Source organism: Zophobas morio, unplaced genomic scaffold (assembly GCF_036711695.1).
Source record: "Zophobas morio isolate AGI-343-1 ecotype UQ-CSIRO unplaced genomic scaffold, CSIRO_AGI_Zmor_V1 ptg000030l, whole genome shotgun sequence".
NCBI lineage: Eukaryota > Metazoa > Arthropoda > Insecta > Coleoptera > Tenebrionidae > Zophobas > Zophobas morio.
This window is the reverse complement of record NW_026972135.1, coordinates 882,261-897,346: the sequence shown is the minus strand read 5'-3', so window position 1 is coordinate 897,346 and position 15,086 is coordinate 882,261. Positions and strand designations below refer to the sequence as shown.

The 15,086-nt window shown below is 32.2% G+C and overlaps 1 protein-coding gene across 4 annotated transcripts; it reads right to left on the bottom strand.

Annotated features, from left to right (window-relative positions):
* Window positions 1-47: 47 nt before the first annotated feature.
* LOC135137806 (uncharacterized) lies at window positions 48-11,881 on the bottom strand. 4 transcript variants are annotated; one of them, XM_064067551.1, is made up of 7 exons: window positions 11,080-11,881; window positions 7,365-7,574; window positions 6,322-6,609; window positions 5,519-5,845; window positions 5,085-5,366; window positions 4,969-5,031; window positions 48-328 (listed from the first exon to the last, which is right to left on the bottom strand). In XM_064067551.1, the coding sequence occupies exons 1-7, from the start codon at window positions 11,186-11,188 to the stop codon at window positions 162-164; spliced, it is 1,446 nt and encodes a 481-aa protein (XP_063923621.1). In that variant the 5' UTR covers window positions 11,189-11,881; the 3' UTR covers window positions 48-161. The 4 variants fall into 4 exon arrangements, with proteins under 4 accessions (XP_063923621.1, XP_063923618.1, XP_063923622.1 ...); XM_064067548.1 differs by lacking the exon at window positions 48-328 and adding an exon at window positions 3,248-3,725 and having other exon boundaries at window positions 11,080-11,860; XM_064067552.1 differs by lacking the exons at window positions 48-328; window positions 7,365-7,574 and adding an exon at window positions 3,248-3,725 and having other exon boundaries at window positions 11,080-11,855.
* Between the last annotated feature and the right edge of the window lie 3,205 nt (window positions 11,882-15,086).

Sequence of the window (15,086 nt, the reverse complement as noted above, 5' to 3'; positions counted from 1 at the left end):
ATTTTTCTACGGGAAGTGATAATAAAAATGTGAGGTTGGCCTTGTAGTAATTTTAACAAGGCTTTATTCATTACGAAAAGCACACTTGACTTATAACAAAAATTACAAAAAAATATAAAAGTATGTCGCGGAAGCGCTGGTGGACTGTACGTCTTCACTCTTCAGGCGCTGGGTTGTAGGGAGGGTATTCTATGGTTGCGAGAGAGCGCTTCCCCTGCTCCTCCGACTGCTGTTGCTTTTTTTTGGCTGTTCTGCTCTTGCGCGTAGTGATTTTGGTAGCTGTATATCTGGTTGCCTAATCGCATGGTGCCTACAGCCTCACAAAGATCTTTTAAAATGATACAAATTTGCTCAAAGAAATACAGGTTTATCTTTAAGAATAAAGAAGTTACAGGGGTTGTATCCAATAAAAGCAACACCCAGTATATATTATAAACATTATGACTGAAAATTAAAAATGATATACAGTAGCGTTTCTTTTATTGACAGTACTGACAGTTTCCCTTATAATAGACCAACAGTAATACATTTTCGTCCCAAAATCCTTGATACCTTCTTTTTAAGCATATTTGAACGGGTCTTGCTTTAGGTACTATAATTTTACCATAAACGTAACAAAACTGATTTGCACTTACTTTGCACGATCTCGAAGACATTTTTTATGCGACAATGGTGCATTAACATGAATCAGTTTGACACTAACGTGAAGGTAAGAGCAGAGTTCATTATTTTTGATTTATGAAAAAACCTGACGTGACAAGGATAATCCGTTTTTGGATTTGTTATCAGCAAGTAATTTAGAAGTAAAAAATATTTTTTTTATTTTTGGATACGAAAAAAAGTTTAAATTTGTAAACTAGTGTTATTTGTGTGATTATTCTACAACCTGAGTTTTGAACATTTATTCAGATTTTAGAATCATTGGTGGTTGTATATTGAGATTTTGACAGTGTCGTTTCCTGTGCTTGGTAGCACGTTATTGTAAGTACTGTTTCTGTTGATATCAATGCATTTTGCTTGAGATTATTACTAAAATGTCATAACCCAACTTTTTATTAGTCGCTGAAAACTTACAAGTGGTATGGTGAATAGTACCAATCATTTCAATCAGGTTCGGTAACAAAAAGAAAATTATCTCAGAATTAGTTAATTCTGTTACAAACTCAAACAATATTCGTTGATCACGTTGCATACAATTTTGACTGCACACCACCCTTGATAACTTGAGTATTACCATCCATTTACTTAATTAGGGAATTATTGTATTAATTTTATCATAAGCTGTATACTTATTTGTGATATGGATTTGTAACGTTTGTTTCTGAAAATATGAGAAGGGTTTGCAGCTGAGAAAATGTTACAACAGTTTTGGGAATTTTTTTTATACCAATTTATTTATAAATGATAATTTTCTGTTTTGTTTTACAAATGTCATTGTAGCATCGTACTCTTAAAGCATAGCTTACAAAATGGAATTACCAAATAGTATATTAAAGAACGAGTTTCATAAGGCAAATATTAAGGCACAAATCCAAGTTTATAGAACGAATGGCGAAGCCGCGAGTTATGTAAAGGAGGAATGCCACAATGGCCTTATGAACGAGTTATTTATAGTATTTTTTCTACCGCGCACATTTTTTCACAAAATTTAATTGAAATTTGAGTTTTTTTAAAATATGGGGAATTTTGCCATGGTTGGTGATGGGTTGGTATGACACGAACCACGAAACATTTGAAGTTCGAAGTTTCACAACAACAATTGTAATTCGAATCAATTCGAATTTTTGTAAGTTAAAATTGGTTAAAATGTCTTGTGAAGAAGTTAGTGAAGTCCTTACGCCTCCCGAAATACGGGAAATTGCACAGAATAGTATAAAAATTTATTGCCAAACAAATCTCGTTAACTTTATTTTGACGTTTATTTACTTTATTTAATTTGACATTTGCCACTGACATTTCTCGTCATGGCTATTTCAGAACCCCTTTCCGGTATTAACGAACCGCTTTGACGTTATTTGGGTGCTTTAATAGCTCTGTTACAAAATCAAGGTAGAAAAAGCAGTATCTGAGTTGGTTGGCCAAATGGCCAAACGTGATATTGTAACCATTTTTGAAAATAAAAATATTTCAAAAACAACGAACTATTTATCGGACTATAAAAGAATGCGCGAAAGGAGTACCATGTGGTAATTTGCAAATAACGCGGTCGACCACGAATACAGGGTGTTATTGAATGGTACGTACAACAAAATCGACAGTTCTTCGCGAAGTCTAAGAAGTCTGAAAAACTGATTTTGTGTTATCAAAATGATGAGGGGAAAATCAACCCTTATCCAACCTTTTTAGACGCCACTGAAGGATGAATAGGTAAAATTAATTTATTTTAGTAAATCCTAGCAACTGTAACAATAAAACTTTTGTTAAGACTAAATGTTGCTATAGAAACGAGAGATGATCTTCTTATCAGAGGCGTACAACGAGTTAGGACATAAATTTTAATAATTTTTATCTCTTAAAGAAGAACACTTTTACCTGAATTTTATTTAACTTTTAGCACCCATACTTCAAGACCAATTGCCGATTTTATTTTGTACGTACCTTTCAATAACACGCTGTATATAGAAGAAGATTGGAAAGATTGAAGACAGCCGTTAAAGATAAGGTAGGAAGTGTACAAGAAGACTGAGTCGACAATTCAGAGTTTCTCATATGACACTTTCTTGAGAATTGGCCAGAAACAACTTAAAATATCGGAAAAGAGTTAAGATTCCAAAATCTACTGTTGCATAACTGGATAGAGTTCCAAGATGTTAATTTTTCCCAAAACTTTTGTTAAATACGTTATATTTCGTAGAATTTTTTTCCTCCAGTGAGGGAAGAGATTTTTCTACAGCCCTTGAAAAAATTAATAAAATATGTTCCCTACATATATATGTTATGTTTTTAATTTAAGGTCATTTTTACACCATTAGGATTCACTACTTCGTAATTTGAACGTATTTCATGGTTTCAAACACGAAGTAGGGTTCCATTTTATTGACGATCACAGCGTATGTCCAAATTTTAAATTTTCGCGGGTTTCATAATTTTGTGCACATAGTTGAAAGAGAAGAATAAAACATGTATTCTACCTTATTTACAAACAATAGATCGCAATAATTTTAAAAGTTATACAGCAGTAAAAAAATCGGGTCTATTGTGTAAAAATCAACGACCTTTACAGTGAAGAGGAAGCTTATAAATAACATTTTGTGGTAAATTTTACTCAAATTTATTGTATAACAATATCGTTTAACAATTTTAAGTACAATAAAAAGCATCTATGTTGTCGTATGGTTTGTTGCGTGATTCTGTAAAAAGTGTGACTTGTTTATAGATATGTTACGGTATTAAGAAAGTTCATACGACCTCGACACACACTGAGTTCAGTTAAGACAGCAATTATTTAAGTCTCAAATTAAAGTTACACACGGAGTCTGTAGAAGTCTTGTTGCTATTATCAGTGTAAGACATGTTACTTGCAGAGAGTTGCTCCTCCGCTTCACCATCTTCCACTGATAATGTGGATAATCTAGTATATCGATTTTTGATGCGCCTTGCTCCTTCGATTATGATCACGCTTAATACTACCGCCCATAAAATTATGTTGGACCATGACATCCAGCCTCCTGTAACCCCTGTAAAAAAATTGGTCGAAAATTGTTTCGACAGATCTTGCTTCGCTCCTGAAATACAATGATAATTTTTTTGAGTCACCTGTATACGCAAATTTAACAAATATTAATGGAATGATAAATCACAAGTACAGACTCATCATATTTTGCACATCTTAGATATGATTTATTCAGCAAAATTTTGAGCTGACGTCATCAATATTTTGGAGGTGACAAGTAAATATATTTCGGCTAAAAATTTATTATGGTCTTTATAACCTTAAAACATCTGCAAGATTTTAAAGCATTCGGTTCAGCAGATTCAAAATTAAATTGCAACATGTTGTTTTATAATTTTTATTTTTTTTCCAAAAATCTAGACGTGACGGCAGACAGACGCTCAGGAAGTAAAAAGGTTATCAACGAATAATCCACAATAGTAATTTACACAACTAGTTCGGGATAGCCGAACACGAACGTGTTGCGTACAATATTTTTTTGCAACGAATAAATCTTTAAACTGAAGAGATTAACTGTGAGTTATTTATAAACAACGGCATTGACAGCGCCCTCAACACGTCAACAATGTTGACACTACCCGAGTATTTTACGGTTACCATGGCAACGGAAAGTTAAAATACACGTGTGCAGGAAATTTGAACTCCCGCATCCTGGTGAATGCGCGAAAGCCATCAAAAAAGGTCATGAGTGCAAAAAAGTATAAACAATGTAAGAGGACAATTCAGCAAGAACTACTACGAGGTTGGTGCAGAACTGGTTTCCTCCAATGACCATGAGTATTTTAATTTATAAATGTGAATATATCGCAGAAGCTATTACTATTATTATATAATAACAACATAAAGTTGTCAACTTTTTACTTCAACAATGTTATGACCAGGTCACAACTGTTCGAACGGTCCACGCCTCTGTTTTGGTGCTGGAGGAGTATAATATGCTTTTATTAATTATTATCTCTGAACTACATTTATTTTGTCACTTGTCCTAACGTAGAATCTTTATTATGTATAATTTTTGATAAAAATAATTTTTTTGAAAAATATTTCTCAAAGACTAGAATAACAAAGGTGTCATTACATATCGTTATGACGTCTTGGTTATCTTCAAATTAGATTTGTCTCTCTAACATCTTGGTTTTTAGTTTTTCTTATCAAATGTTTAAACAAAATTAATGTCCAAACATTATGAAATCCTGATGGTTTTTATTCGAAACACTATTAGTATTACTCTCTTGACATTCATTTTTAGATTTAGATACATGCATTATCCCAAACATGAATTATCTTTTACATACCTTTAATTGTATCATCTAGGAAAGATTCATGGTGCACTTGACACACACTTTCAGTATCATCCCCTGTGATTTGTTAAATATTATTCATGACATATGAAATTAAAAAAAATACATACTTTTGTTACACCAATCGCCTGTGTAACACGGATGACACTTACAACCCTCCACATCGCAAATCTTATGTCCTTGACATTGTGAATACCGATCTCCTAAAATACTCGCACAACTGATGTCGCACTTATCAGCCATGCCTAAGAGACACTTAGCGATATCATCTGTAGAAGAGTCTGATGGGTTCGCTCTTCGTTTCGCTCTATTTGGTTTCTCAGTGTTTGATGGTTGCAAATATTTACAGCGTACGTCCTCGGGTTTGATGTCATTAGGTATATTATACGCCACTGAAAAGAAAATTTAATTTAACGTTTTACTAATTTTTGTATTCAGAGTTAGTAAAATAGATGAATTAATTCAAAAATCAAAAAGAAAATATTTTTTGATCACCGCTTCGTGATTAATTTTGACGACATTCTGATAATTTTCAACAACTTACCCACATTGTATTCGTTGTTATAGAGTCTTGCATCGAGTCTCCAATATCCGTCTTCTGTTTGGTTGTTCTTTTTTCTAGTAAAATTCACCTGACTTGTTTTAGAAGAATTTATATTGATTTTGAACTCCTGCCATTCGTCGAACACATCAGTAGTTTCTTTGATATGTGAAGGAATGTTCTTAATTTTACCGTCATATTCAACTTCTAGTACACATGATCTACACAAAGAAATGTAGAGAATAAGAGCAGAATTACTGACCGGAGGAATCTTCAAAGACGTAGGACCACTTCTTGTATTTGTAACATCAGTTGCTTCTTTGTATTTATCTGAAGAATAACAGACATGTATTAATAAAACATTATTTCTGAAGTGAAATCGAGGAGCGTGGGGTTATGTAATAATCATCTTTATAAACTGAAACTGACATCAAAATGTTAGCGAATTTGTCAAATTCAATAGAGGGGCTATAACCGGGGGTAAGTGGAAATGGGTAATGATATCACATGCAGTTTTTTTTAACTAAAATAGTACTAATCGTGTTTTTATGATATTTTTAAATAGTGATTATGAACTTTTTTAGTAAGAATTTTATTTTAAGAAACCGCCTGCGTTTTGTTTTTTGATGACTGTTACTTAAAATCTTAATACAATGTAGTTCAACTTTTTTAAAACTAGATGCAAATACTTTTATTTGTATTAAAATTTAACAGCCATTTGAAATATTTAGGGTTTTCGGTGTTCTTTTTGTTGACAATTTTAAATTTGCAACTTACGCGATTGATAAATTATTATTATTACTTACAATTGTGCATTTTAAAGTATGCTTCCTCTTCAGTTTTCAACGCCAGATGTGTAGGTTTTAATGGATGTCTTCTGATGTGATTGTTATTGATGAAATAATTTATGTAGTTATCTTTAAAAAAAATGGTGAACGTGTTCCATTCTTCGGTGTTATTGAGTGATTGTTTTACATAGTCAAGTGATTCTCCATCGTCCCCAAAAATTTCAATATTTTCTGCACCGTAAAGCGAGAAAATTGCAGAAGTCGCATTGGTAAAGTAGAAATAATTTGATTTAATCAAACCAAAATCTGAAAAATAGTATACTTCAATCAATAAAATCTACTTCAGGTATCATACACACGCCTAGTTTTATTTATTTATTTTTTTAAATCCACCACCTATTCCTTTGGGTTACTAACATAAAATTTCACCTATACCTCTAACAATTTTAGGAATTGAAAAAATAATGGACGACAGTAATAATAATAACAAGTAAATGTTGTACAGTGAGAGTGACAGAACTGAGTATTTTATGATTTCTGACACCTCTGTCAATCCAAAATAGAATCTTACGCAAGCGTCAAGACAATTCAAAATATAGACATGAAAGAAAATGTTTGTCATAGTAGAACCTGAGTTACTGAGAGTCTTCCAACCACAAATTTTAAAGTAAGAAAGGCAGGAGGTTCTAGGGTTGCAAAAAACACGTAACGTAACCGAACTTGGTTTTCGTTTTTCATTAAAAATGTTGCCGCTTATAGAGCTATGAGCAAGTTGAATAGTAGCCTACAACAGAATCCTGCTTCTTTGAAAAATTATAAAACAGAGCTGACTCACAAGTACTGTAGAAATATGATAAAAAAATATCAAATTAAAAATTATCATTACTTCATATCCTAACTCTTAAAATTAAAAGTGTTAGACAAAGCATCACACAAGTTCATGGCTCAAATTCTTTTTGTATGGTAAAATTCTGTTGTAAGTCACTCATACTACAAAAAACTAGTTTGACTTTTTGAACCGTGATTGTATTGCTAATATTTTCATTACAAATATAACATACCTTCCCATCTTTTATCGGTTACTGGTGATATGATGTTACTCGAATCTTTTGTGATCCAGTCGTCGTTTTCCCAGGTTCCAGACTCTAATAAATTTTCGGCATGTTGAAGCTCTACTAAAGGTGGATAGGTAGATATTGCTGAATTGACATTTTTGTCACCAACACAATAGATATGGGTTGTATTTACCAGACGTGTAATTATAGTCTCGTCTTCAAGTGCACGAATGCCGAACAAAAACACCGATGAAATAATTAATAAGAATAAAACCATTTTATTCTGTTTTAAAATATTCATAATTATCTTCTAAGATACTTGTTTTAATTACAAGGTTTACACAATAACAGAGGAATCAAAAAACTTGGTCCTATCTTTTAATACTTTAATTTATCTAATCCTACATCTCGAGTTTTGCGCAAGTTTTGAATCAGTGATCTGTATCAAGGTTACACATAATAGCTTGCCTTTTTCACTTTTCGAATGTAAGCAAAGAACAACTATTGTAAAAAGGTCCATTGAGAGACTGACTACTTTCATGTTCAGACTTTCAGACATTTAAACGTAAAACATAGAAGCCTGCCAAAAATTTCTGTGGCAAATATTTCTCTATTAATGAGAGATAATAAATAAATTAAGCGATATTTACGCGCAACCTGTTTTTTGAAATTTTGTCCTAGACAATGAAACCATAGTAACAGTTAACTTAATTCATTGATTTAAAAAAATTGATAATTCCATTTTTTAAATTACTTCTTTAATTTAATTGCAGACGTTTAAAGAAAAAATAGTTTTTTTTATTCGGAGAAAAGTGACTTTTTGTGGTCCGTCTGTATTTGTCGGCCACCCTTCTACAGACTCACCGCAAAAAGTTTCACTTTTGCTCCTTATAAAATAATATACTAATCCTTGAATGTTGTTTAAATACAATAAAATCAATAAATGAAACATTAAAAAATTGCTCCAAAGGTATTTAAACAAAACTTTCTTCGTCCGTGAGGCGTGTTCAACTCTGTGTGCATGTTAGAGGGTATTATTAGTCTTTACTAAATGTAGCAAGTTAATTTTTAATGGAATTTGTTAAGGGAGGTAGGTTAAAAATGATATTTACAATATAAAATAATAATTGTATGTACTCTCGCAAGGAAAGAAAGAAGAAGATTTTTTTATACAAACTAAAAAAACTAAAAGTTGAGTTAGTCATGAAACGCTTATTAGTGTCACTTTATGCCCAGGTGTTCAAACATTTATGCGAAGTTTTGTTTGCAACTAATAACCAACTGACGATTTCTAGGAATATAAGCCAGAAAAGTCTTTTACGAATTTATTTGAAAATATAAACGATTAACAACGTCCGCAGCTTGTGTCCGAAGTGGTAGACGTCCTCTCATTCCCCTCCAGCGTCGCCCAAGGCGGTGATGTCATCACCACCATCTCGGAGGTCGGGGAACTACTGGCGTCAGCATAAACGGTTGCCGCTTACAGGAATTTGTTCATATCTACCCCGATGTTGTTCATCTCGTTCGCAATAATTAATAATAATAATGAAGCGTTTTTGTCGCTTTTTATAGTGTTTGAATAAAAATCGCGTATGATATTCATGTTAGAAGTAATTTTATTTTGTTCTTGTATATTACATCATAAATAACTCTTTTGTGTTTTAGTTTAGAATTCACTTCTCTAGTTCGTCAGATATTAACCCTGTTTAGACCTACAATAAATAGAATTTTTACTTGCGATTTTCAGTTAATCATTTTCAGTACTTCCTATTCTAATTTTTGTCCCTATTTTGCATAACATTTAAAATATTTTGCAAATGTATGAAATACAAAAAGTGCATAAATTTTACTCATGGTAATCATAATAAAATTTTGAAATCTATTTCAATTGTTAACCGTGTTTTACCCACTGTTTATTAAGATCCCATTAAAGCTTGTAACATCCGGATTTTAGTAATACAGTTGGTACTTTAAATTACGTATTTTTCAACATCTAAACACAAGCTGCCAAAACAAGAATTATCTTGTGAAATTTTATTAAAGTACTTTGAAATTGCAAGTTTCTATAAAAGTATTGATTTACGCCTCAATTAAGCTATTTACTGATTACAATTTGTGTTGGTCATGCACCATGAGGTGATCATATCATCAAATTCCCATATTTCGTAAATGTAGATATCAAACACTACAAAGTACTAAAAAACATGTCTTAATCAATAATAATCAATAAACACATAAGAGGGAGGTAGAAAGGTTAAAGAAGATAACATTATATTACAAAGCCTTTTTTCACGAAATTCTATAATATCACATCAGATAATAAAATATAAATAGAGCAACAAAGACATTTACTTAAGACTGTAATTAATTAAGATCAATGATAAAAGATATCATGAAAAGATAACATAGAAATAAATAAGCCAAGTTGACGCCAAGCAATAAATATTTTTTTTGTTTTACAACTTATTTTGTATATCTTATCTTCACAACAATTTTAAGCGCCCTATAATACTTCCATATACAAATTTCATGAAAACAAAATTTTGAGAAGATGTTATAGAATTTTCAGTTGTTATCATGGGTGAATGGAACTATCTGAAAATCGTGGCCATGGTACATCCACGCGCCGGCACCCTCGTCCAACTTTTCTATAATCTTAAATTCAGCAGAATTTGTTAAACCTTCCACTTGCGTCCGTAAATTTTTCCTATCCTATCCGTCTCTGCTTGTGATAAAAGATTGTGATAAACAAAAAATTCTTATTAACCAATCAATTCACTACAACCTGAAAGTATGCGAAAAATAAAAAAAAATGGTTTTGAAATGAACTGTAAAGTTTAGTTTTAAATTTTGTTTTTTTTTACGAAGCCTTACATGTACAAACTTAAAAATAAAGTGGACTAATAAACCAGAGTTGTAGAAGCATATTAATCTGCTTACTTTAAATACAATCTACGCAATAAGAGATAAATTTTAGCAGAGTATCTTTTACATTTAATTTCACAACAACCACTTCAGTAGTTTCTAGAATCTTGTCTGACAAAATCGACAGTAAAATTAGAATAAGGCGAGTTAGCGATATTTCCATATTCCGTAAGTCGTTAAACGCGATGAAACACGAAATTATTCGTCAAATGGGCCGTCTTACAATACGCTTTGTATTTGCGAAATAAAAATGTTATTACAAATATAAGGCTAAATAATATAATGAAAAATGTATAGTTTCAAAAATCATAATTTGAAACATGTTACAATGGTATTGACCGAAGAATTAACCCAAGATTATTACTTAAGTAAAGCATAGTAAAACATATATTTTTCTGTCTGCAACAACTAATTAATTTTCCTACAACTGCGATTTTCTGACTATTACCTAATTAAAATTACCAACCTTAGAAACGATTTGAAAGAAGCAGTATTTCTAACTAGTTCGTTTTGACATACTGAGGTGCCGTGCTCTTTTGCCTTATTTCTAATTTCTCAATCCTGCTCCTGAAGATGCCACTTACGAAAGTGTGCGAAACGTTGAGTCCAAAAACTCAATTAACACGGTCCCAACACGGAAAACGACCATATTGTCACGTGCCCCCAAAAATCTTCAAAAAAAAAAGAACCCACACTCCGAAAAAAATAAAACTTCAAAAATTTTAGAAAAAAACTTAAGATCTATTTATTTGAAAATAACCGAAATGAATTTATAAAAAAAAAAGGAACTACTCACCTACTACTCGTGTTGTCGCCGTGGGCCACCACACACACTCTGCCTTCCGGAGCTCCGGCACGAGCCGAGGAAGACTCCCTGGTGCTGAGCTTGCAAAATCACAGTTCATCAATCTATGGCAAGCTCAGCATTATGGTCTCCCCGGTCTCCCGCCGTAACTCGCGGCTGGGCCATTTCCCGAAGAGAGGAATGTCGAAACTATAAAACTCAAAAAATCTAATGTGACAATATATTGATTCCGACCGTGGAAGCCTCCAAAACTCCGAAATTAATGCTTTCGTGTGCCTTTTATCCGCTCACTGTTGAGTTTTCCGTAAATTTTCCCACCTCAGAAGGTGAATTTTAACGTCCTCTACTTATGCAGTGGAGTATGTTTCGGTACGTACAGTTGAAGATAAAAAGGTACGTCAAACGTACTGTCACCCAGACTTCTCTAAAACAATCTCGTTCGGTCTGATGTTACCTAACAACGAAGATAATTCAATGCCTGAAAACTGCTGAAAATGTATGCAGCTGTAATTTTCAGAAGTTAATACTATGATCAATCGATTTCTTGACCCAAAAAACCCCCAACCTATAAATTTCATCGAAATCGTTAGAGCCGTTTTCGAGAAACCCATTATACCGCGTGTCTGGAAAATGGCGGATTAACTCTTCAGTACCTTATTTACGGGGGTTACGGGAGTCCCGAAAAAATAATAAAAAAAATTCTTTATGATATAGATTACGAAAAAAAAACGTAATTTTATAAAAGTAAAACTGGCAACACTGCACACACCTAATGCGTGAATACCTCCGGCCTACTTTCTGGTTTCTTAGTAACGATGGTGACTGAAATCCTTCGCTTTATATCAGATAAACATTATTGTTGTCAAATGGAATTTTATCAGATTATTACAAAAACAACATAGCCATATCTTTGTCCATTCTAACTGCAATGGTATGTAATGGGATAACTAGGGACAATTAATCAACACTTGCACTACTGATGGATTTTTATTTTATAGCTTTCCATAAATACAGCGACTGAATATTGTTCGCGCGACGTTCTTAACGGTTCTGTCTTACATTTGGTTTTTTCTACTTTTATAATATTTAGTTAATGAGGTGAAGGGAACAAGACGCCTAAAACTAATACATTTGATGATATTTTAATGAGTACAAGGAAAATACCCAACACCTATACGAAGAGAAAGACAATTGTGTTTAATGAAAAAATATGTAGAAATTACGAGTACATTACAGGTAATTAAACATGGTCATGGGAGAGAGAAATACTAACTAAAAATGTTATTAGGTACTAGTTACTGTGATAATGAAAGAGTTGTTTAGTTGTTAAACGTAGCAAAAGAATCAATTTTAAAATTATTTTAACTCGACCAAAATGTGAGAAGGAATTTTTTCACTATTTTTCCCAGACTCACCAGTTGATTGTTAAGAGCGTATCGGAGAGTTAATCAGCCATTTTCCAGACACCCGGTATATACCTATTACCTATATATTTATATACAAGAATTGCTCGTTTAATACTATAAGATTTTGTAAAGCATCCGTTTAATTTTTGTCTAGTGAAAAACAGCTTACACATGATGAAATGATAAATATTTTGCAACTGATATAGTATTGTCTGTTTCGTTTAAACAAGGAAAGTCAAGGAACTATATATGGTGCAAATCTAAGATTTACGTAGACAGTAGAAATTCTAATGACTAACAACAATCTTAGTAATATGTACAATAATTGAACTATAAAGTGAAAACTTTTTATAAATAGTACTGATAACAGTCAACAAGGAAATAATAACAAGATAATTAATTTGAGAACTTAAAGTTTTCTTATGAACTTGACCAATGTTTGTTGCGGTAATTTTGATTTTTTAATGTTGATAGTAGATAGTTATTATGCTTTGTTAGTTTTTAAACAAAACTCAATCTAAAAATTGGCACATGAAGTTAGACTCCAAAGCTAAAAAAAACTGCATAAATCTGTGCTAGATATGTCGTTTCAATTAAAATTCTGTGAAGTTGTTTAGAAAATTGTCCCCATTTTTGCAGAATAATAATAATAAAGTAATTGAGACGTTGGTATACTCAACAAATTCATAAGTAACGGTGGAATCTTAATTAATTTCATGTTCTATCTTCATATGCTTATGAAACAAAATTTACTAAATAACTGAGCGACGTCATCGAATTTTAATATAACGGAAATATTTTGAAAAGAAATTTTTAGATGATCGAGCAAACAAACGAAAAAGTGCTTTTATCTAATCACTGACGAACATCCTGATGAAATCATTTAAGTGTTTTATTTATTTATTAGTAATGGATTCAAAATCCTTCACAAAAATTTCCGCTGACACTTTTATAAGCCAAGTATTACTTTGTAAATAGATTATACCAAACATCGCTCTTATTAATATATTTTTTTGAGATTACATAAATAATCGACTTTTGAGGCTTAGAAAATTTAAAATTATTTTGTCACATAAACACTTCACAAATATGTAAAATTTGTACATATTTGTTCTTCATGGCGAACCTTTTTTCGGGTATATATATATGTTACAGTCAAAGCGTACATTTCAGCGAATGTATACACTGACTAGTCAATGTATACATTGACGTACGGTTTTAGCCAAAGTATTCTGTATTCACTGCGCATGGAAATGGATACTTTTACTAGTAAATGTATACATTCATTAGACAGTGTATGCATTTACTGCAGTCTGTTAGTCAAAGCTTCAATAAAAAGAAATATTTAATTGCATATTGCATATTGCATTTTTCACTTCTGCCTTTAACTTTGGATATTTTTCTAAATTCATCCGAAAACTGTTGGGTTTTTGCGGGGTTTTTCAATGCGTTCATAAAACTTTGTTTTTATTGCAGTTTTATCCATTGTAGATAATATTAAACTAACACTTAATATGTACTACACACCACACAAAAACAATAATAAGTCACAAATACCGCTAAAACATCAGTAGTTACAATGTGAGGTTATGTCACCATCTATTATTTGGTGCATACTTTGACTAAGCGGGAACCGTTAATGTATATGTTACAGCTAATATCCGAAATCCGTTATTATGCATAATAACTAGACATTTTAGGAATTATGCGTAATAACTAAACTTGTCAGTTATTATGCATAATAACCGAAAAGATTAGGGATTATGCGTAATAACTGAAATTTTCAGTTATTATGCATAATAACGGAAACGTTTAGGTAATACTGATAATAACTAACAGAGGAACAGGAATTATGCATAATATTTTCAAAAAAGCTACCCACCCTGCCTCGCTTTACCCTACATATCACATGTACATTTGATTTAAAAAAAAAACATTGGTCTAACGAGTTTAGACAGTACTTCCCTCGCTGTCGGAAACGTGACGACTGCATGCCTATTGTGTTTTTTTCGTATTACATTTTGGTAGCGGGACATTTTAAAATAAAAATTGAGTAAGTATTAATTTTTTCAATTTTATCATTATTTGGCATTGACATCTTTGTCTTTTTTTTGTGATTCCTATGATTGCTTATTAAAAACGAAGTCGTCTCTGGGGTGTATAATATGTCGCCTATGCAAAAATTGTCAGGCGTGAACAGATAAAAGGAACATCCTGTATAGTACTTGTAATTTAAGACAAATAGCCATAACACTTATCAACTTGTAGACGTGACGGTGAAACATAAACTAAACTAAAACATGTTTTCCACGAATTGGAATAACCGGATGACAATGCCGACGGACCAGACTTTTTTATTGCTCTGATTTACGTTTATTGAATAAAACACTACATTTTATTCGGTTTTTGGATGCTGTAATTCATATTTGGTTAATTATAACTCGTCTAGATCTAGGGGAGCATCCCCTAACCTCCCCCTAGATACGGCCTTGTCTAGGGGTTATGAAATGTCGAGAAAATTTGAAAGTAACAAATTGCCCAATGGACTCCATTACTGAACGTCCTTAGCTTACCCTCGATAAGAAAAACAAC